General features: G+C 34.8%; 1 protein-coding gene across 1 annotated transcript in view; it reads left to right on the top strand.

The window, feature by feature from the left end:
- The window catches only part of LOC131694260 (syntaxin-binding protein 5), a 2823745-nt gene that overhangs the window by 940668 nt on the left and 1857640 nt on the right, over positions 1-25437 (top strand). The window contains exon 7 of the mRNA XM_058982823.1: positions 8350-8425. Within this exon, the coding sequence (XP_058838806.1) occupies positions 8350-8425 (76 nt within the window). The remainder of the gene's footprint in view (positions 1-8349; positions 8426-25437) is intronic.

The raw sequence follows: 25437 nt of genomic DNA on the forward strand, positions 1-25437 counted from the left end.
CTACCAGGACCATGTAGCGTATTCACAGCCGAAGCATATGCGCTAGTTGCCGCTGCAACGATGACCAATGAGCATGATGATGTAATCATCCTCACCGACTCCGCTAGCTGCCTTAACGCACTCCGAGGAGGTCACTCGAGACACCCGTGGATTCAACAACTAGAGCGTGCACTTCAAGGAAGAAAAATCACGCTTAGTTGGATCCCAGGACAAGCAGGTATTTCTGGTAATGTTGAATCTGCCAGACTTGCAAACGAAGGAAGAACTGGAGATCCAATGGACATTCCAATCCCTTCCCAAGATATCGTTCGGTTCGTTAAAAAGAAAATATGGAACGTTTGGCAAGGTGACTGGAACCGAACGCGATCACTACTGCGGTAGATCAAATCGAATGTAGGAAAACCCGTGGATAGAAAATGTGCATCGGAGCAGCGCACATTAACCAGACTACGCATCGGACACATCCGTTTCAGTCACTCTTACTTAATGCAAGACAAAACCCCGCCGAGCTGTCGCTAATGCGGAGTCCCAACAACAGTCAAACATATCATAGAGGACTGCCAAGGATATACTCAGATACGACAGCAATGCAATATCCCTGGATCCATTTTCAAGATATTAGCAAACAACGACCAAAAAGAGAAAGCAGTACTACGTTTCATCAAAGAAACCAAACTCGACGTCTAAGCGCAAATGTATTTCTACCTCCATCTCTATTTTCCTTTCTGACCCATTGACACGAATGCCGCTACAGTGGTAAAGTGTCAAAAACAAATAAAAAAATTTTCATTATAACAGCAAATTGCATACACAACAAGCCCCTTTCGTGACAAGTGTAGTGTTAATAGTTTTGTTTTGAATTTTATATGTCATGGAGCATAAAGAGAAGATCCCTGAGTTCACAATCATGCTGCTGCCAATAATTCTAAGAAGCATATGTTCAACTAAATTGCTAAATTGTGTTTGATTGATTTCGAAGAAGAAGAAAACTTAACTCTGCTTCCAAACTAAACCAACTAGTTAGCAAGATTAGCTAGCAAATGTAGCAAGTTAAATCCGCATACAAAATCTTTTCGTTTTGGAGGAGTTAGCGTGAGATTTTGAATGTCGCTTCCTGATCGTACCGATTTTATTTTTATTTTTGAACTATTTTCTAGAAGTCAGTTGCAACATTCTTGTAAAATATTTTAAGGTGTGCTAACACACCAACACAAATAAAAAAAATAATTCATGTTTTTATAGGATTACGAATGTTTTCGAAACCAGCATAGCGTAAAATCCAACCAAAACCGTCATTTGAAATTCGATCCGCATTTCTCATATTTTTCCATTTCTTTATTCCTACGTGGATTTTTTTTTTATTTTGTTAACAATTCATTGATCTTTTTTTCAAGTTGTGGATTGTATACTTCTACAATTGTAAGATTTTGCCTTTTTTATCTGTTTGCATACTTTTATTTTATCGATCTTTTTAAGTTCCATACTTTTGCTTTTTGCCTTTCTCATAAAGAAAGGATATGCAATCACTCTGAAAAACCGACTTTTCAACCGAGGCCCGGAAGGCCGAGTCTCATATACCATTCGACTCAGTTCGTCGAAATTGACAAATGTCTGAATATGTGTATGTGTGTGTGTGTGTGTGAGTGTTTTCAAAACTCACTCACTTTTCTCAGAGATGGCTGAACCGAACTTGATTTGATGCCGCTCAAACTTGATTTTAAATGAAAGGTATAACGCTCCCATAAGCTGCTATTGATTTTTTTGTCGATCGGACTTCCGGTTCCGGAGTTACTGGTTGAAGACCCAGTAACTTCCCATATAAAATGTCAACACCATGATGTCCAAATGGTGTAATACATACCAAGAAGGGTGCAAATTAACTCGGATTTGCGGGTCTAGATCACTAATGATCATTCTAAGCAGCTTTGACCACATTGGCCACCTATGACGGTTCTTGATGCCACCAGGTACTTTCCAAGTTCGTAAGTTAATCTCACACCTTTTTCTCAGGGAATTTTTGGCCGATTTTTATAAACTTGGTTGCACATGAAAGATGCAATACTCCCATGGAATGTTATTGAATTTCGTTCGTATATGACATTTGGTTCCGGAGTTACAGGTTGTTTATTGCGACCACATAGGAATTTGCCATATAAACCGGCACAATCGTAATACTTCAAAGGTTAAAAATCCATTTCTATTTGCAAGTCTAGATCACATCATTTCTATTTACAAGACTAGATCACTGATGCCCAATCAAAGGTTCTTTTAATATCATGTCCACTATCGACAGCTCCGGAATTTTCGGGTTCTAGATGTATTCCAGAATTAGTCACATCGATGACTCGGTGATGACTGAACCGATTGTCATAAACCAAATCTCAAATGGTGGGTATAATATGCGGTTGGGTGTTGCATACTCCATCAGCCCCCTCTCAGCTTACCCTCACACCATCTCTTTCTACATCAACCCCACCCCCTCCATCCCCTCTGACCTACATTCTCTTTATCCACCATATACATTTTTAGAGAATTTCGTCCCATTGCCATATATTATAAGTGAACTTGGAGTCGCTCACCTCAAATTTGATATCGAAAACATCAGATCAATTCAACTTATAGAGATAAATTGATTTTGTCACACATTTTATGATATAAGTTTTGCCAATAGTTGGTAATGAATACGAATGAGAACATAACTAAACTATCCGATTTCATTATCGTCAATTCGGTTCTTGCGGATTTGATTTCACCGTACTTTAGTGAACTGTAACTTTTTTTACTACAAATTTTATATTAGATGGGAGAATTTATCGACATTCTTACTATTCCTACTATGACTTTGGTATTGTGTTTAGGCTAGCCTTAATTCGGTTGATTTCTTAGCTGTATTTTTGATTTAGGTATAACACTTTTTTTACATTTTAACGACATTTAATTAGCTAGAGATTACTGGGTAGGGAAAGTTATGAAAATATAGGGCTCTAAACTCCAGACGCCGTTCTACTACTTATGCGTAAATTAATAAGTATTGATGCCTTGTTAGCTTAGCGTCGACTGCCAGAGATAGTACTTCATCAGCCTTTAACTTCGCAAATTCTGTAGCATAAGCACTCAAGTTAACTAGCAGAATTTTCATAATAACTTTCATCAACTTTAGACAATTCTAATACAGTGAAGATCCGTTTTTAACAGCCCTTTGGTGAGTTTTAGGCTGTTAAAACGGGGATATTGACAAAATTGGGACATATATTTTTCTTTCTTTTTAACAAACCGAAGCTCTTAAAATATTTTTCTTTAGTCCCTAGATATAGTTTCATAACCGTTTCCGATTATTTAGTATAAATTTAATTTAATAGGGTCAGACAGCGCAAAATTTAAAATAAAACTAAAATTTTGATTTTTTCATATTAAGGATCTCTAAGATAAGAAAAAAATACTCTAGAAAACTTACTCGAATTCGACTTGGTTCGTCTGCTAGAGCTCATCAAACTACCAACTATCAATTTTCATATGAGGCTGACAAAATCGTGGGCTGATAAAAGCGGGTCTTCACTATAATCTATCAATCGTACAATGTAGTGGTACAACAACATGACATTAATGTTCCATAAATACCTTCTCGTCTCACTGCGACTGTACCCTCCGCCAAATAGATCTTTGCCACACACACGTCCATAGCGAACTAGTCCATTGTTCACATTGTTCTTTCAAATTGATGTTCTTTGGGTGTTTCAAACAACTCGAATAATTAAAAATCATATTCGATTTTGTTCTGTTTGCTTTCGTCCATTTCTAGACAGCCAGTTTATAAAAGGAGCAAATGAGTTATTTTAACTCTTCAATCGTTTCCTAATATACTAGTTATAACATTATTTATTACTTGTATAGACTTGTCAGCTTTCAGATTCGTCCAAATCTGAAAAAATCAGATCCGCTCAGATTTCGGAAATATATATGTTTGTTAATTGTCAGCTAATATTTTTTGCTGAATTAATACTATCAATGCTAGAAGTACTATTCGAACAGCATCATCTTGAATGTAATCAAACATGCTTACCATGTTCTTGAAAAAATATTTACACAGCTAAACTAAAATGATGAGCAGTCAACCGTTTGACATACAAACATACATATATACACACATACATACATATATACATATGAATAGTATTGTTTTCCACAGTTATCCAAGGAACTAGTTAAATGATCTTGTAAATTATAGCTGTTATACTGAGCCTTATGCGGTTTCACATTAAATCTGTTTGTACTTAGACATGCATGGCTTAACCTTTGATACAAGCGTATATTACTGGTAGGATCAACCAGAATAAAAACGCGCCACCGTTCTGGATGTGTTCTCCTTATCCTCAGGGCAGTTGAAGGAATAATTCTTCACAGTTACCTTTTTCAACACAGTTTTATTATAATCCTGAAATACTACCGTATCAGCGCCCAAATCACTTTTGCTTCAGCGTAATCTTCGCTCAAAATAATTCTTCTTCTAAATCCCTGATTGGCTGAGTACCGACTAACTTACACCTCGCGCGCGCCTGCTACGCGCGCGAACGCGAATTAACTTATTACGACTGCTATGCGTGCGAACACTAACTGACTTATTACGACTGCCCCTTTTCGATTTGACACAAAAGAATTTTATCATGTCATCTGTGTAGACTTTACTCTGAGAGAGTCTCAGACCTAAACAAAACATTCTTTTCACGCTCGCGAGAGTAAAGACCCCGGTGGATGAATCAGTAGTTCATTATGACTCATACTCGGAGGCCTTTACTTTCTACAACAGCGTCGCCGTCTGCTGCTAGCAGCAACAAACTGTGTTTAATTAAACAAAGTGTTTACGCGTTTCCGTAAGTATATGGCTTGGAAAGCGCGAGTGTATCAAAATATCAGCTTAGCTTAAGGCTGCAGCTGGTGATGTAACCCAGGAAATTAAATTCCTTGGTGCACCACTTGGAGAAATTTGCCAGGGTTGATGCTGGCCGAAAACTATGAGCGCTGCACATACATACATACATACATACATACATACATACATACATACATACATACATACATACATACATACATACATACATACATACATACATACATACATACATACATACATACATACACACACACATACATACACACGCACAGACATTTGCCGAACTCGACGAACTGAATCGAATGGTATATGAATGGTGGTGGTATAGGCACAAATTCCCGACTACATACGGGGAACGTGCCATTTAAGCCAGTATATTCTGATTCCTGATTCTATTGAGAAAGGAAAAAAAAATATTGTTCGGGGGTCGGGTCAAAAAGCTGATAAAATCGGGGGTAGATAAAATCGGGGGCTGATAAAATCGGGTCTTCACTGTATTTCATTCACTTTTTTAATTCTATGCATTCTATTTATTTTTTCCAGTACACACATTTCATTCAGTTTCTTGATTTTTTCAGTTTCATTTATTTTATCCAAATTATTCATTTGACGCAATTTATTTTTTCTGTTAATTTATAACCTTTTAACATCGCCTAATTTTTCGGTTTATTCGCTTCATTTTATTCCTCTCATTTTCTTATTTGTATTCATTTTGTCTATTCTATTCGATCTGTTTATTTGATTCGTTAATTTTATTTATTCATTTCATTTACTTTTTATTTGATACATTTACTTTTTATTTGATTCATTTGGTGCATTTGATGCATTTGACGCATTTTATGCACATCATGCACTTGATGCATTTGATGCATCTGATGCATTTGATGCATATGATGCATTTGATGCATTTGATGCATTTGATGCATTTGATGCATTTGATTCAATTTAATTCATTTGATTCATTTGATTCAATTTGATTCATTTGATTAATTTGATTAATTTGATTAATTTGATTCATTTGATTCATTTGATTAATGTGATTAATTTGATTCATTTGATTCATTTGATTTATTTGATTCATTTGATTCATTTGATTCATTTGATTCAATTTGATTCAATTTGATTCATTTGATTCAATTTGATTCATTTGATTCAATTTGATTCATTTGATTCATTTGATTCATTTGATTCAATTTGATTCTTTTGATTCAATTTGATTCATTTGATTCAATTTGATTCATTTGATTCAATTTGATTCATTAGATTCAATTTGATTCATTTGATTCAATTTTGATTCTTTTGATTTAGTTCCTTAATTGGATTCGTTTCATTTATTTTATTTATTTAATTCAATTTGTTAGTTTGAGTCAATTTAATTTATTCTATTGATTTTTAAATACTATTTTTAAATATTGTATAATTTTATATCCAATGGGGTAATCTAATTGGATTTATCTATTTTATAATTTTGATTTTTATTAATCATTAATTCTTGTTTTATGAATTTGATAAGCTTTTTTCATCTTTTGCTTTTTTTGTTTCGTTCGTTTTTTGATGTTTTAAAAATTTTTCGGTTTATTCGACGTTTTATTTGTGCAAGACTGCTTTCATCCCACCTGTGGTTGGGTGCCTCACTTCGCACAAACTAATGAATGATATAACAGTGACATGTGTCAGAAATGTCTCATCTCACTGCTAGGTAGATTAAATCGTTTTTTTTTTTTTGGTAAGAAATGTAAAAACTGCAAAAACGCCATTTTTGCTCCTTCAAACATTCATATCATGGAAACTAAACCTCAGAATCAAAAACCATGTAATAGCGTTCTGTCTGGGTGATAGGCCCTTCATTTAAAATTGGTTTGGATAAGATCGGTTCAGCTATTGCTGAGAAACACGAATGAGAGTTTGTTCGTTACATACACTGCCAATAAAATAGGTGTGTGATAGATTATTTTGTTTTTATCTCAATTACACATACCAAGTTACAGCAGTCTCAATCACACCTACCGCACACACAAGGCTTGATATCTGTCAAGTTACTAGTGGGTTGTTGGCGCTGATTATATTTACAATCTTTGTCAAGATGCAAAACAAGACTGCCGCAGGCTTTTTCGTGTGGTCAATATAATAGGTGTGTGAAATATATTAACAAGTTATTGTTTTACATAATTCCATTATACGTTTTATTTGGTGAAGTTTGATTTCTGCTTGCAAATAAATGTATTTAAATGTTGAATAAAACAAAGATTTGTTATAGAATGGGTCGAGTATCTCACTGTACTCAAGTGGAACAAGTTTTGCTGAGAAATTTTGTTCACGAAGGTAAGGCGTACAAATAAATCACGAATACACTTCGACGTTCCGAAAACTTCGTTACAAATGCCTTAAAACCTTTGAAAAAAGGAAACACGCAAAAAACGCAAGAAAACATTTACAGCTGCTGATCATCGTATTGCATTATTAGCGAAATCTGATCCAGGTCCGAGAACAGTTTGCTGTAGGCCGTAAAATTTCAAGCTTCCAGAAAGAACTGCTAAGAAGGTTCCACTATTGCGGAGCAAAAGCCTTCGAAGAAATATGCAATTTGCTTTTCAACAGCGTTAATGGGCCTGGTTCAGAAGGATTCAAGAAATGGCGACATATCCTTCGGAGGGACGAATTGAAGATAAACCTGTTTTCCTCCGATGCACACCGAAACGTTAAACGTCCAAAGTGCAAAAAGTTTGATCTGCGACACACGCAAAATATGGTAAAGCACGGAGGCGAGAACAATGAGGTTTGGGGCTTGCTTTTCGTGGAATGGCGTAGGTCCTTTTTTCGGCAACATCACTATAATGGCAAGATTAGAATAAGGGAGCTTTCGAAGGTTACTAGTTTGTTGAAAATATTAAATTCTTAAAATTACTGGATTTGAAAAAAAAATTATGCAATGGATTACAATACACCTATTTCATTGACCAGATACTTTTTTGGATTTCATGGAGAAGAGAGAGTTACGATAAAGCATAACATTTAATTTACAAATAAAAGTGTTCTTTTTCATATTTACTACTGTGCCTAACTATAAAATAGTTGAAAATAAAAATATTTTTAGAGAAAACTCAAAATTTCATGTATTTTAATCTCACAGCTATTTTATTGACAAGCAGTGTACATACTCTCACAGACACGCACACAGACATTGTCCTAAATCGTCGAGCTGAGTCGATTGGTATATAAGACTCTGCCCTCCGGGCCTCGGGAAAAATCTTGAAAGTTTGAGCGAATTCTATACATTTCTTTTATAAGAAATGTAAAACAAAAGTGGAATCAAGCGTACCCACTCTCCCCCTAAACGACGCAAAATTTGAGCTATAAGCTATAATATCGTTCTCTAATTTACCCTCATGGCACAAAGTAGTCCACGATGATGGCATGTAATGGAATATGTATATACCATCTTTATTTTTATTTCTTTACAGCCAAAACCAATAAGGATGGAAAAGCGGAGATGTGCCATTCAATTCAAAAAGTGGAAGTTAAAACCAATAGGCTTGGGTAAATAATGCATTTTGATCAAAATTTACCAATAGAAACGAAGTATTGTTTTATAAGTGTATTAGAAATAGTGATAGTTCGACGACACATGTGGTGATGACTGTCATTTTCTTATTGTTTGATTTATTTCCGCATATATTTATTCATTTGATATATATATATATATATATATATATATATATATATATATATAATATATATATATATATATATATATATATATATATATATATATATATATATATATATATATATATATATTATATATATATATATATATATATATATATATATATATATATATATATATATATATATATATATATATATATATATATATATATATATATATATATATATATATATATATATATATATATATATATATATATATGTATATATATATATATATATATATATATATATATATATATATATATATATATATATATATATATATATATATATATATATATATATATATATATATATATATATATATATATATATATATATATATATATATATATATATATATATATATATATATATATATATATAATGTGAAATGTGAAGAATTCTTTGCCTTCTGTAGAGTAGTAGTTGGGCGTTGCACCCAAGTCTACCCCATGGTCTATGGTAGAACATAACTCATCATCATGTTTTACCGCCGACGCCGGCGTTTCATTTTTGGGGATTTTTTTTTATTGCATCGAACTACAACAATTTTTAGGTAGTTTTCAAGGGGTTATTTTATCGATTTCTTCCAAAATTTGGCGAACCTATTCCAATTAATTGGTATACTTAAGGGTTTATATGTTGCAGATAGAGAAAATACTGAAATTTTCAGCTTTTTCCTACACAATATTACGAAAGCTTATTAAACAATTTTCCTAATAAGTTTGTGAAAACTATAAACTGTTTGAAATTTTTTAATAGTTTTATTTTTTATTTAACCGTGATTTTTTAATAAATAGTGACCATCGCACAACGTAGTCTATTTTTCATGGCTTACGGTGAGCACGATCTCTCGAATTGCTGAACTGAAAATTATGTAATAGAAATCAGTTTTTAGTATTCTTTACAGATTTAACTCGCCGCGCAAATAGCTCTGAATTAGACCCGCTGGTGCCCTAAGACGATTTCGCTAGATTTTCAGAACACTGGGCACCCAGTGCATTAACGCAAATGATGGAAGGTTATCGAAAAGTTTCGTGAAAATGCAAATTCCAGTAATGATGATGATTTTCCCAAACGGTTCGTTTTCGAGTGTTTTTATTTGTTCTTTGGCATTAGAATTAGCGATAATAATTCAAATCAAGGATACTACTGGGAAGTTACATTTAGAAAAAGTCGATGTCGAAGTAAAATGTGGAACTTTGCACGCATGCACTTCAGAGATAGCGTGATGTCAGGAGCTGCGATTTCATTTCAACGCTTTTTTGTGAAAAGGGCGATACTTACAAAAGTAAACAAAAGGCTTTTTTCATACATGCGAATGAGGGCTTTGAAACGCAACAAATTAACCTAAAAATTTGAATTCTACGATATTGCTTTCTTAAACTACAGCAAACAAAATAAAAACGGGCGAAACTGTATTTTTTTGTTTATTTAAAGTTTCGTCCTCCCCCTCCATGCTCCATGCAAACAAACAGAGCGATACTTTTTTGCTAGCAGTTTAGAGGCGAAACTGTTTTTTCGTATTTTTTAGGATTATCAATCTGATACCAGCTGTTAATAGTAACAATGATCGCTATTGAAAAAACCCGGACGAAATCGGTAGTTATTGTAAAAAACGTAAGGGCGATACTTCAATTCTGATAGGTGGGACCGAAAAAGTAAACAATCGCCAAAGGGGTGATATTATCATTTTGTCGATTTCAATAGCAAAAACAAATTTTAATTTAATAATTTAAAATACTTTACGAAGTTTTGGGTTTCGATCACTGAATCATGCAATCTAGGATGTAAAAACACAATATTTCTTAAATAGGAAATAAAACGAAGTCTGGAAATATTCACTGTTGCTTTTCTTTGAATGGTATCACTGCTAGTATCGCCCTTTTCAAGAATTTTTTTTTATTTCGATTATAGAGGTTTTAACCTTAAGGTCATTCGCCTCTTCGGGTTAGAAAAATCTCTTATGAAAAATTTCTAACCCTATGTGCGGGGTCGGGACTCGAACCCAGGTGCGCTGCGTACAAGGCAATCGATTTACCAACTACGCTACGCCCACCCCGCGCATTCCACGCAAAATTGCAAAAAAATTTCCCTAATCAATTTTTTTCTCGGTTTTGTATTCAATAATATTCGACACTTATTTTTTTTATTTCAACATAGTAGGCGAGACTTTCGAAATTTTTTGTGTTGCATTTCACCATTTAAAAAAAAACTACTTTTTTCAATCGCTCGTACTTTCAAAAGTAAAAACGCTGTTAATCCACCTAACAGTGTGATGAGACATTTCTTATAACTCTTATCACTCTCTTCGGAAATTATATCGTTTGAGAACATTTAGATCTTGATGCTTCGCGATGTTTTTGATAACACATACTACATGGGATAGTGGCAGAACTCAGATAATCGCTCAAATCAGCATAGGACAACATCAGTGCTAGAAATCTCAAACCAAATCAATGGGAAAGCGAAAAATGGCCCGTAAAATAGACATACGAACGAATTATTGTTAATGCTGTGTTAATAAAATATCTAAATTGTGGTGGGAAAACTGAATTTTCCTAAAGGGGTTATATATTGTACTGAGCCAAAAAATTCGATTTTTTTTAATCGATTTGAAGTTTATACTTTACTCAAATTTCCAACGCGACTGAGAACTAAGAAATCAACGCTTTTTCTTGAAAACTACTAGCAGTGACACCATTCAAAGAAAATCAACAGTGAATATTTCCAGACTTGGTTTTATTTCCTATTTAAGAACTATTGTGTTTTATATTCTAGATTGCATGATTCAGTGATCGAAACCCAAAACTTCATAAAGTATTTGAAATTATTAAATTAAAATTTGTTTTTGCTATTGAAATTGACAAAATTATAGTATCGCCCCTTTGGCGATTGTTTACTTTTTCGGTCCCACCTATCAGCATTAAAGTATCGCCCTTACGTTTTTTACAATAACTACAGTTTTACACCACCGATTTCGTCCGGGTTTTTTCAATAGCGATCATTGTTACTATTTACAGCTGGTATCAGCTTGATAATCCTAAAAAATACGAAAAAACAGTTTCGCCTTTAAATTGCTAGCAAAAAAAAGTATCTCCCTGATTGTTTGCATGGAGCGTGGAGGGCGAAACTTTAAATAAACAAACAAAAATACAGTTTCGCCCGTTGTATTTTTTGCTGTAGTTTAAGAAAGCAAAATCGTAGAATCCAAATTTTTAGGTTAATTTGTTGCGTTTCAAAGCCCTCATTCGCATGTATGAAAAAATTAAAGGGTTGTGTACAGGACACGACCATGGTGACATTAAAAATGTAGCTTTTTTCAAGAGCGTGCAAATCAATTTTATCCATCACACATATCGACTCACGTTCTTGTTCACTCGCTTGTTTTCATATGTTACAATTTGCTATATACCCTCCCCATCAAAACATAATTTATTGAAGGTCTTTTAACGGTAATCTATTAATTAATCAAGTATCTCACTAGGTGATTGGCATTATTTGGCTGATCCATCTAGTAAAAATAGGCTGGTCTGTCCAGAAAATATATTCAAAAGAAAAGTTCCATATTGAGAGCTGTGATGAGGAAGCCCACGCCTGCCAACGGAAATATACAGATTCTCCATGAAATATGAAATTTCATTTTCCATTTAAATTTTTAATAATGTACTAATGAACTTAAGTAAACAATCTTAAGTTTAAATATTTCTTGATCGATTAGTGGTGGAAAAAATGAAATTATTTGATAAATTACATTGTTATGCAACGTTCGCACTACCAGTTAAAACGGGTTTTTATGCTATCTTGGTGACATTTTTCTTGTTGCTAATTATTAAAACGTGTTATAACTCTGTAGTGTAAACATTGTATTATTAAACCAATTCTGCAGCGTTTCATGTTATATAGGTGTTTTATGTGGTAATAGGACTGACATAATTATATCTTCAGTACAGCGGTTTGTTTCATAATTTAAAACAGATTTATTTTAAAATTTAAATTAGTATACTCAACCGTTCTATTTGTTGTATACTTTAAAACGCAATAAGAACTGTGTTTTAAATACATAGGGTAGGACAGATATTCTGACTGGATAAACTGGGAAAACAATTTTAAGTCCAGTAACGCTTAAGACATGGCTTGAATTTGTATCGAAAAAGAACACCCGCTTAAACTACTGTTGGGACGGTAAGTTCTGTTTTAAAATTTTCCGTTGTGTGCAGTACGAAACAAAAGTGTTTGAAATTAGAAAACAAAAAGTTCTGCTGGGAATGCGATTGTTTCCGATGTAATTACACTCAGATTTTTCACGCAGGGGATACAGGCCGTATAAATGAAAACCGCGTAAATTTAAAAAAAACGCGTTAATGAAAACCGCGTAAATTTCAAAATCCGCGTAAAAAACCTGAGTGTACTCTCCTATATAAAATACTACGCTGCTGAACAGTGCAATAACTACAGAAGCACGTTGTCAGATGCCTTACTGATAAAAAACATATAACCAGAATATGAAACATGAAAACCAATAGGCTCTTTACCCTACGCAGCTACAAAGCGCCGTAAACATGGATTAACAAGTTACAACGCACACGCACGCATAAAAATATATTTTTTGCAAACGCAACACTCTTAAGCAGCACACACCGTATTGAATTAAATCCAAACCACCCCGCCCACCCACTTTGCAAATCATTCTGTGACACCGTACTGGTACACGAAAAATCCGCACACGGCCACCGCTGCCGAAAATGCATAGCGTCTACCGCTTATTGTAGTGCCCAGACGCTGCAGCCATGATCTTAGGCCGATGACATGCTTACGCGATTTGCGATGCGGTAGCGGTAAGCGAAGCGAATGCGTTTGACCTATCTCTTTGGTGTGTGCATGTAGAACGCGTAATACTGTCATAGTAAAAGCGGGGCGAACGCGGCAAAACACTATGACGCGTCCGCAAACGCTTCGCTTTACGCTTCAGCTTGTCATCGGCCTTACCCGTTCGACAAAAACTGATTCAAACGGGTACGCGTCACCTCTATTTATAAACTAACCGTATATGGTTTAGTCACTTAGGTGCGAATGTGTGCAAATACCAACGTTACCGAAAATCGATAGCGCTTATTGCATCGCCCGGAGACGATGTTGCTCGTATGGGATAAGAGCAACAAATGATTTAAACGGACATGCGTTGCTTCTATTTATGACTTTTCGTGTTTCATTATTAAGACCCATTTTTATCTATCTCATGGTGTATTTTACAATAAAGACCCATTTTTATCTATCTCATGGTGTATTTTAGGCTAACAAAATGGGGACATTGACTAAATCGGGCAATTTTTTTTCTTTATAATAAACTGAAGCTGTTAAAATATTCTTCCCGTCCCTTGATGTAGTCTGATAACTATTTCTGATTATGATGAACTTTTTATTTTTACATATTTCCATCTTCATGATAAGGAAAACATGCGCAAGAAAGGATTTACTCGAATTCAGTCTTGTTCGTCTGCTAGAGCCCATCAAACATATGTTCATATTTGGCTGATAAAATCGGGGTTTCAATGTATTATAATAGATATTCAGCATTCGAAAAAGTTTCTTGTGAACGAGTGTAGAACGACTATGTTTCTACTTGCTTGCCAGAAATTCGGTTTGGTGAAAATCGATCATACTGTCCAAACGGCATAATTCCGAAACCGTAATTTTTGAAGTTTTAAAATTATGCAGAATTGCAGAAAATATTAACAGAGTTCGTGTTGTCTTTAGCGAATTTGTTGAGACTTTATTATAATCATGAATATTAACCTGAGAAAATTCACCATAAATACTTCTTGAACGATATACCGTCAAAATTATTTTATCAAATGATGCGCTGTTTAACGTTTGTAAAACTCATTGAAGATACTAAACCTCCGAAATTGGCGGTTCCAAAATGATGCTATCTTGACCTTAAATTACTGTTTTTAAACATTTGACCTATACATATAATTGGTCATACAACAAAAATCAAATGCTCATCAAAATCGATCAGAACCTGCTAGAGTCGAATGGAAATCGTCATTTTTTATAAATTTCTCTCTACATTCGGAAAGTGTTATCCTCGTTATTAATCATATTACGTTTTCGTCTCAACTCGACGCATTCCAAAAAAACCTGTTTTAGGTGGGTGCAATTGTGCTTTTCTCATTTATCCAGACTACGATTCCATGGCTGGTTATGTTCAATACAATGGTGGAAATGAATATTACATGTTCAGTACGATTTGCACATACATACAACGGATCGACAGCCACGATCTTGAGATACTATATGATACTGAAACATCGCTTGAAACCAGCGGCGGATCATGAAGAAAGATCCGGAAGGTCCAGGCCCTGCCGAAAATTTTCAACTTGTTAAGAAATTTTAAACTAGTTTTAATTTTAAAGTAGCAACCCCTCACTACATACTCCCTCCGAGCCGGTATGATTGACGATTTTTAGAGTGATTACATAACCTTTCTATATTAGAAAGGCAAAAATGTACCAAAGTCCAAAGAAGTCAATTTTTGTCAAACATCTCAATGTTTCATGCATTTTAAAGTCATTTGGCATCAAAAATACAAATTTGATTTTGAAATTTTTCATTTCATTTGTGCAAATCGATCCAGCCATCTCTGATTAACAAAGGTTACATTTTTTTCCACATATACACATACATACACACACAGACATTTTCCGATCTCGACGAACTCAGTCGATTGGCATATGACACTCGGCCCTCCGGGTCGGGATTAGATTGACGAATTTTAGAGTGAATGAGAAAAGCAAAAACATTTTTAGCAAATGTTGAAAGTTATGCATTTTTTTTTGGTGAGCATTTCTATGTTTCATAGACATTAAATCAATTTTAACTTCGCTTCCTATTAACTAAAGACCCTTATTGCAGTACATTTCTACAAAAACGAGCTCAATTTGAAAATAAATCTGAGGATTATGATTGATTACAGAACTCTGGAATTTTCTATTGGAATGTTTCCAGGCAGGAATTTGATATTGATGCAATTAGACAACTGTGAAATCAAGACCAATAGATCAGTTACATATCAGGACCCCATTCCGACAATTTATCAAAAGTCCTCATGATGTTTACAACAACAGGTTATCAATGTACGGATCAAATAATTTCTATTGTAATATTGAATTAAATCAGTTTGCATCAATAAATTTTCAACTCCAATCCAATATTTTTTTTTGGTGTGGGGGGGGGGGCTGTATGGTGTTAAACCCCAAAACCTTCTCTTGGCTACGCCGTTGCTTGGAGTTATTTATTTCGCTTTTCATTTTCCGATATGTTTCAGATCGATCCGATGGTTATAAGTTAGAAAAAATGCAGTCAGAAGGTTCGCAGAAAATGAACATTTTTGTACTGATAAGTTTTCAAGTTCCTTCCAGACAACTTGGAAGTGTTCGGTGATTATTTCTAGCGGTTGTAGATAGAAAAATGAAATACAAAATTCGATTTATCGAAATAATGTTTGGCTTATTTCAATGGATTATTAGTATATTGAACAATAACGAGGGCAACAAAGAGTAATCCACAAACAACAAGCCATAACTTTTAAAGTATTCAAAATAGATATTTGAAGTCTTCAGTAAAGTTATTCGCAAAAGTAAGAGCTACAAATTTGCTGAAGACATCATTTCGATATAATCACTTCCAAGAAAATTTGTGAAAATATCTCACTCATAGGGGGATTAATCAGCAAAAGCATAATACCAAAAGAAAGGGCATATTGCCTCCATTAAATTCCATTCGAATATACTATTGACCTAAAATAAGCCGTTTTGGCGTTAATAACACATTACATGTTTTTGGTCATATTTCTGGCAAAGGGAAATGATAAAAATCTTTCGTCCGCATTTAATGTTAAATATCTCTTTTGATAATAGTTCGATTTCAACAATCTATAGCTTGTTCGAAAGGTATTCGTTAAACCTGTCTAAAAACATATAAATTGTTAATTTCGGCAGATAATTCAAAAAAACTGCAATAAACGCCATTTTTACGCATTCAAACATTCATATCTTGGAAACTAAACATCAGAATCAAAAACAAATTAATAGCGTTCATACTGTTTTTTAGTTCTTTCATTTAAAATTGGTTTGGATAAGATCGGTTCAGCCATTGCTGAGAAACACGAATGAGAATTTGTCCGTTACATACACACACAGACACACACACACAGACATTGTCCCAAATCGTCGAGCAGAGTCGATTGGTATATAAGACTCGGCCCTCCGGGCCTCGGAAAAAATCTTGAAAGTTTGAGCGAATTCTATACATTTCTTTTATAAGAAATGTAAAACACTTTTAATCCACCTAACAGTGTGATGAGACATTTCTTATAACTCTTATAACTCTCTTCGGATATTATATCGTTTGAGAAAATTTAGAACTTGATGCTTCGCGATGTTTTTGATAACACATACTACATGGGATAGTGGCAGGACTCAGAGAATCGCTCAAATCAGCATAGGACAACATCAGTGCTAGAAATCTCAAACCAAATCAATGGGAAAGCGAAAAAATGGCCCATAAAATACACATACCAACGAATTATTGCTAATGCTCTGTTACTAAAATATCTCAATTGTGGTGGGAAAACTGAATTTTCCTAAAGAGGTTATATATTGTACTGAGCCAAAAAAAATCGATTTTTTTGAATCGATTTGAAGTTTATACTTTACTCAAATTTGCAACGCGACTGAGAACTAAGAAATCAACGCTTTTTCTTGAAAAGGGCGATACTAGCAGTGATACCATTCAAAGAAAATCAACAGTGAATATTTCCAGACTTGGTTTTATTTCCTATTTAAGAAATATTGTGTTTTTTACATCCTAGATTGCATGATTCAGTGATCGAAACCCAAAACTTCGTAAAGTATTTTAAATTATTAAATTAAAGTTTGTTTTTGCTATTGAAATCGACAAAATGATAATATCTCCCCTTTGGCGATTGTTTACTTTTTCGGTCCAACCTATCAGAATTGAAGTATCGCCCTTATGTTTTGCCTTTCTCATATAGAAAGGTTATGCAATCACTCTGAAAAACGTCAACCTAATCCCGGCCCGGAGGGCCGAGTGTCATATCCCATTCGACTCAGTTCGTCGAGATCGGAAAAAGTCTGTATGTGTGTGTGTATGTGTGTGTGTATGTGTCAAATAATGTCACTCATTTTTCTCAGAGATGGCTGGACCGATTTGCCCAAACTTAGTCTCAAATGAAAGGTGCAACCTTCCCATCGGCTGCTATTGAATTTTGGATCGATCGGAATTCTGGTTCCGGAATTACGGGTATCAGAGCGCGGCCACACAGAAACTTCTCATATAAACTATAGGAAAAATTAAAAATAGAATTATTATTTTTGATGCTAAATGTGTTCAAGGTGTATGAAACGTCGAGATTTTATGCAAACTCGAAAAAAAATTGACGACGATTCACTTTTTTGGATTTTGGCACATTTTTGCCTTTCTCATATAGAAAGGTTATGCAATCACTCTGAAAAACGTCAACCTAATCCCGGTCCGGAGGGCCGAGTGTCATATCCCATTCGACTCAGTTCGTCGAGATCGGAAAAAGTCTGTATGTGTGTGTGTTTGTATGTGTGTGTATGTGTGTGTATGTATGTGCGTATGTGTCAAATAATGTCACTCATTTTTCTCAGAGATGGTTGGACCGATTTGCCCAAACTTAGTCACAAATGAAAGGTGCAACCTTCCCATCGGCTGCTATTGAATTTTGGATCGATCGGAATTCTGGTTCCGGAATTACGGGTTTCAGAGTGCGGCCACACAGAAACTTCTCATATAAACTATAGGAAAAATTAAAAATAGAATTATTATTTTTGATGCTAAATGTGTTCAAGGTGCATGAAACGTCGAGATTTGATGCAAACTCGAAAAAAATTTGACGACGATTCACTTTTTTTGGATTTTGGCACATTTTTGCCTTTCTCATATAGAAAGGTTATGCAATCACTCTGAAAAACGTCAACCTAATCCCGGTCCGGAGGGCCGAGTGTCATATCCCATTCGACTCAGTTCGTCGAGATCGGAAAAAGTCTGTATGTGTGTGTGTATGTATGTGTGTGTATGTGTGTGTATGTATGTGCGTATGTGTCAAATAATGTCACTCATTTTTCTCAGAGATGGTTGGACCGATTTGCCCAAACTTAGTCACAAATGAAAGGTGCAACCTTCCCATCGGCTGCTATTGAATTTTGGATCGATCGGAATTCTGGTTCCGGAATTACGGGTTTCAGAGTGCGGCCACACAGAAACTTCTCATATAAACTATAGGAAAAATTAAAAATAGAATTATTATTTTTGATGCTAAATGTGTTCAAGGTGCATGAAACGTCGAGATTTGATGCAAACTCGAAAAAAAATTTGACGACGATTCACTTTTTTGGATTTTGGCACATTTTAGCCTTTCTCATATAGAAAGGTTATGCAATCACTCTGAAAAACGTCAACCTAATCCCGGCCCGGAGGGCCGAGTGTCATATCCCATTCGACTCAGTTCGTCGAGATCGGAAAAAGTCTGTATGTGTGTGTGTGTATGTATGTATGTATGTGTGTGTATGTGTGTGTGTGTGTATGTGCGTATGTGTCAAATAATGTCACTCATTTTTCTCAGAGATGGCTGGACCGATTTGCCCAAACTTAGTCTCAAATGAAAGGTGCAACCTTCCCATCGGCTGCTATTGAATTTTGGATCGATCGGAATTCTGGTTCCGGAATTACGGGTTTCAGAGTGCGGCCACACAGAAACTTCTCATATAAGCTATAGGAAAAATTAAAAATAGAATTATTATTTTTGATGCTAAATGTGTTCAAGGTGCATGAAACGTCGAGATTTGATGCAAACTCGAAAAAAATTTGAAGACGATTCACTTTTTTGGATTTTGGCACATTTTTGCCTTTCTCATATAGAAAGGTTATGCAATCACTCTGAAAAACGTCAACCTAATCCCGGCCCGGAGGGCCGAGTGTCATATCCCATTCGACTCAGTTCGTCGAGATCGGAAAAAGTCTGTATGTGTGTGTATGTATGTATGTGTGTGTGTATGTGTGTGTGTATGTATGTGCGTATGTGTCAAATAATGTCACCCATTTTTCTCAGAGATGGCTGGACCGATTTGCCCAAACTTAGTCACAAATGAAAGGTGCAACCTTCCCATCGGCTGCTATTGAATTTTGGATCGATCGGAATTCTTGTTCCGGAATTACGGGTTTCAGAGTGCGGCCACACAGAAACTTCTCATATAAACTATAGGAAAAATTAAAAATAGAATTATTATTTTTGATGCTAAATGTGTTCAAGGTGCATGAAACGTCTAGATTTGATGCAAACTCGAAAAAAAATTTGACGACGATTCACTTTTTTGGATTTTGGCACATTTTTGCCTTTCTCATATAGAAAGGTTATGCAATCACTCTGAAAAACGTCAACCTAATCCCGTCAACCTAAAATTTTTTTTTCGACTCGCATAAGGTTTCTGGATTTTAACAGGGGCGTAGTTGCTGGTTTACGGAAAGGGGTTACACCCCCCCCCCCCTCTACTGTTCTCTCCCCTCCTTTAAAAATCTCCTTAAATCATCCCTCAGACCACCACCCCATCCAGCCCTCATACCCCTCCCTTTCAACCCCATCATCTTTAAACCACCACTATATCACAAAGCATACCAATTTAAGCTGGAGAGTCGTTCGTTCATGGGACTTTCGTCCTCCTCACATACCCGCCCCTGCATGACAAAATGAGTTAGCAAGCAGATAACATTGATCTAATGCTGATTAGGATAATGGAGTATGATATTTTTTTGTTTCAAGTGTTTCACCGTCGACACGTAGCTCATCAAGTTCGTGGCTGGCATGCCATTGTGTATAAGTGCAAAGTGTACTAAGAATGTAATGGACATTTCCACAAGTATGTAGAACATAAAAAGCCTCCGTGCCATAGTTTAGAGAAATGAGAAAGGCACAATTGCACCGCTAGGTGGATTAAAACAGGTTTTTTCAATAACTACCGATTTCGTCCGGGTTTTTTCAATAGCGATCATTGTTACTATTTACAGCTGGTATCAGATTGATAATCCTAAAAAAAAAATACGAAAAAACAGTTTCGCCTCTAAACTGCTAGCAAAAAAGTATCGCTCTGTTTGTTTGCATTGAGCATGGAGGAGGAGGACGAAACTTTAAATAAACAAACAAAAATACAGTTTCGCCCGTTTTTATTTTTTGCTGTAGTTTAAGAAAGCAATATCGTAGAATTCAAATTATTTTTCAACTTGTTAAGAAATTTTAAACTAGTTTTAATTTTAAAGTAGCAACCCCTCACTACATACTCCCTCCGGGCCGGTATGATTGACGATTTTTAGAGTGATTACAGAACCTTTCTATATTAGAAAGGCAAAAATGTACCAAAGTCCAAAAAAGTCAATTTTTGTCAAACATCTCAATGTTTCATGCATTTTAAAGTCATTTGGCATCAAAAATACAAATTTGATTTTAAAATTTTTCATTTCATTTGTGCAAATCGATCCAGCCATCTCTGATTAACAAAGGTTACATTTTTTTCCACATATACACATACATACACACACAGACATTTTCCGATCTCGACGAACTCAGTCGATTGGCACATGACACTCGGCCCTCCGGGTCGGGATTAGATTGACGAATTTTAGAGTGAATGAGAAAAGCAAAAACATTTTTAGCAAATGTTGAAAGTTATGCATTTTTTTTTGGTGAGCATTTCTATGTTTCATAGACATTAAATCAATTTTAACTTCGCTTCCTATTAACTAAAGACCCTTATTACAGTACATTTCTACAAAAACGAGCTCAATTTGAAAATAAATCTGAGGATTATGATTGATTACAGAACTCTGGAATTTTCTATTGGAATGTTTCCAGGCAGGAATTTGATATTGATGCAATTAGACAACTGTGAAATCAAGACCAATAGATCAGTTACATATCAGGACCCCATTCCGACAATTTATCAAAAGTCCTCATGATGTTTACAACAACAGGTTATCAATGTACGGATCAAATAATTGTTATTGTAATATTGAATTAAATCAGTCTGCATCAATAAATTTTCAACTTCAATCCAATATTTTTTTTGGGTCTGGTGGGGGGGGGGGGGTGGTTGTATGGTGTTAAACCCCAAAACCTTCTCTTGGCTACGCCGTTGCTTGGAGTTATTTATTTCGCTTTTCATTTTCCGATATGTTTCAGATCGATCCGATGGTTATAAGTTAGAAAAAATGCAGTCAGAAGGTTCGCAGAAAATGAACATTTTTGTACTGATAAGTTATCAAGTTCCTTCCAGACAACTTGGAAGTGTTCGGTGATTATTTCTAGCGGTTGTAGATAGAAAAATGAAATACAAAATTCGATTTATCGAAATAATGTTTGGCTTATTTCAATGGATTATTACTATATTGAACAATAAATAGGCGACAAAGAGTAATCCACAAACAACAAGCCATAACTTTTAAAGTATTCAAAATAGATATTTGAAGTCTTCAGTAAAGTTATTCGCAAAAGTAAGAGCTACAAATTTGCTGAAGACATCATTTCGATATAATCACTTCCAAGAAAATTTGTGAAAATATCTCACTCATAGGGGGATTAATCAGCAAAAGCATAATACCAAAAGAAAGGGCATATTGCCTCCATTAAATTCTCCGAATATACTATTGACCTAAAATAAGCCGTTTTGGCGTTAATAACACATTACATGTTTTTGGTCATATTTCTGGCAAAGGGAAATGATAAAAATCTTTCGTCCGCATTTAATGTTAAATATCTCTTTTGATAATAGTCCGATTTCAACAATCTATAGCTTGTTCGAAAGGTATTCGTTAAACCTGTCTAAAACATATAAATTGTTAATCTATATTGTCAATTTCGGCAGATAATTCAAAAAAACTGCAATAAACGCCATTTTTACGCATTCAAACATTCATATCTTGGAAACTAAACATCAGAATCAAAAACAAATTAATAGCGTTCATACTGTTTTTTAGTTCTTTCATTTAAAATTGGTTTGGATAAGATCGGTTCAGCCATTGCTGAGAAACACGAATGAGAATTTGTCCGTTACATACACACACAGACACACACACACAGACATTGTCCCAAATCGTCGAGCTGAGTCGATTGGTATATAAGACTCGGTCCTCCGGGCCTCGGAAAAAATCTTGAAAGTTTGAGCGAATTCTATACATTTCTTTTATAAGAAATGTAAAACGCTTTTAATCCACCTAACAGTGTGATGAGACATTTCTTATAACTCTTATAACTCTCTTCGGATATTATATCGTTTGAGAAAATTTAGAACTTGATGCTTCGCGATGTTTTTGATAACACATACTACATGGGATAGTGGCAGGACTCAGAGAATCGCTCAAATCAGCATAGGACAACATCAGTGCTAGAAATCTCAAACCAAATCAATGGGAAAGCGAAAAAATGGCCCATAAAATAGACATACCAACGAATTATTGCTAATGCTCTGTTACTAAAATATCTCAATTGTGGTGGGAAAACTGAATTTTCCTAAAGAGGTTATATATTGTACTGAGCCAAAAAAAATCGATTTTTTTGAATCGATTTGAAGTTTATACTTTACTCAAATTTGCAACGCGACTGAGAACTAAGAAATCAACGCTTTTTCTTGAAAAGGGCGATACTAGCAGTGATACCATTCAAAGAAAATCAACAGTGAATATTTCCAGACTTGGTTTTATTTCCTATTTAAGAAATATTGTGTTTTTTACATCCTAGATTGCATGATTCAGTGATCGAAACCCAAAACTTCGTAAAGTATTTTAAATTATTAAATTAAAATTTGTTTTTGCTATTGAAATCGACAAAATGATAGTATCACCCCTTTGGCGATTGTTTACTTTTTCGGTCCAACCTATCAGAATTGAAGTATCGCCCTTACGTTTTTTCAATAACTACCGATTTCGTCCGGGTTTTTTCAATAGCGATCATTGTTACTATTTACAGCTGGTATCAGATTGATAATCCTAAAAAAATACGAAAAAACAGTTTCGCCTCTTAACTGCTAGCAAAAAAGTATCGCTCTGTTTGTTTGCATTGAGCATGGAGGAGGAGGACGAAACTTTAAATAAACAAACAAAAATACAGTTTCGCCCGTTTTTATTTTTTGCTGTAGTTTAAGAAAGCAATATCGTAGAATTCAAATTTTTAGGTTAATTTGTTGCGTTTCAAAGCCCTCATTCGCATGTATGAAAAAAGCCTTTTGTTTACATTTGTAAGTATCGCCATTTTCACAAAAAAGCGTTGCAATGAAATCGCAGCTCCTGATATCACGCTATCTCTGAAGTGCATGCGTGCAAAGTTCCACATTTTACTTCGACATCGACTTTTTCTAAATGTAACTTCCCAGTAGTATCCTTGATTTGAATTATTATCGCTAATTCTAATGCCAAAGAACAAATAAAAACACTCGAAAACGAACCGTTTGGGAAAATCATCATCATTACTGGAATTTGCATTTTCACGAAACTTTTCGATAACCTTCCATCATTTGCGTTAATGCACTGGGTGCCCAGTGTTCTGAAAATCTAGCGAAATCGTCTTAGGGCACCAGCGGGTCTAATTCAGAGCTATTTGCGCGGCGAGTTAAATCTGTAAAGAATACTAAAAACTGATTTCTATTCCATAATTTTCAGTTCAGCAATTCGAGAGATCGTGCTCACCGTAAGCCATGAAAAATAGACTACGTTGTGCGATGGTCACTATTTATTAAAAAATCACGGTTAAATAAAAAATAAAACTATTAAAAAATTTCAAACAGTTTATAGTTTTCACAAACTTATTAGGAAAATTGTTTAATAAGCTTTCGTAATAATGTGTAGGAAAAAGCTGAAAATGTCAGTATTTTCTCTATCTGCAACATATAAACCCTTAAGTATACCAATTAATTGGAATAGGTTCGCCAAATTTTGGAAGAAATCGATAAAATAACCCCTTGAAAACTACCTAAAAATTGTTGTAGTTCGATGCAATAAAAAAAATCCCCAAAAATGAAACGCCGGCGTCGGCGGTAAAACATGATGATGAGTTATGTTCTACCATAGACCATGGGGTAGACTTGGGTGCAACGCCCAACTCCTACTCTGCAGAAGGCAAATAATTCTTCACATTTCCTTTCGATCATGCCCATATGAGCCTGCCTAGTTCTAGTTTTCCGTTCTAAGTTTATAACTGATTCGCTCTAGAATACCTATCCGTCTTTCAATTTCATTGCTTTCGTTTCTCTTAGTCTCAAATTTGCCGAAAATAGCCAACAACATCGATACAGTTACTTGAAGTCAGCGGCGTAGCCAGAAATTCGGTTTGCCCCCCACCGGTTTGGTTTCGTGAAAATCAATCTTACTGTCCAAACGGCATAATTCCGAAACCATAATTTTTGAAGTTTTAAAATTATGCAGAATCAATTTTTCAGAATATAGTAACAGAGTCCGTGTCTTTAGCGAATTTGTTGAGACTTCATTGTAGTCATGAATATTAACCTGAGACGTAGTCATGAATATTAACCTTGGACGATATACCGTCAAAATTATTTTATCAAATGATGCGCTGTTTAACGATTGTAAAACTCCGAAATTGACGGTTTCAAAATGGTGCTATCTTGACCTTAAATTACTGTTGTTGAACATTTGACCTATACATATAATTGGTCATACAACAAAAATCAAATGCTCATCACAATCGATCAGGACCTGCTAGAGTCGAATAGAAATCGTCATTTTTC

Source organism: Topomyia yanbarensis, chromosome 1 (assembly GCF_030247195.1).
Source record: "Topomyia yanbarensis strain Yona2022 chromosome 1, ASM3024719v1, whole genome shotgun sequence".
Taxonomy (NCBI): domain Eukaryota; kingdom Metazoa; phylum Arthropoda; class Insecta; order Diptera; family Culicidae; genus Topomyia; species Topomyia yanbarensis.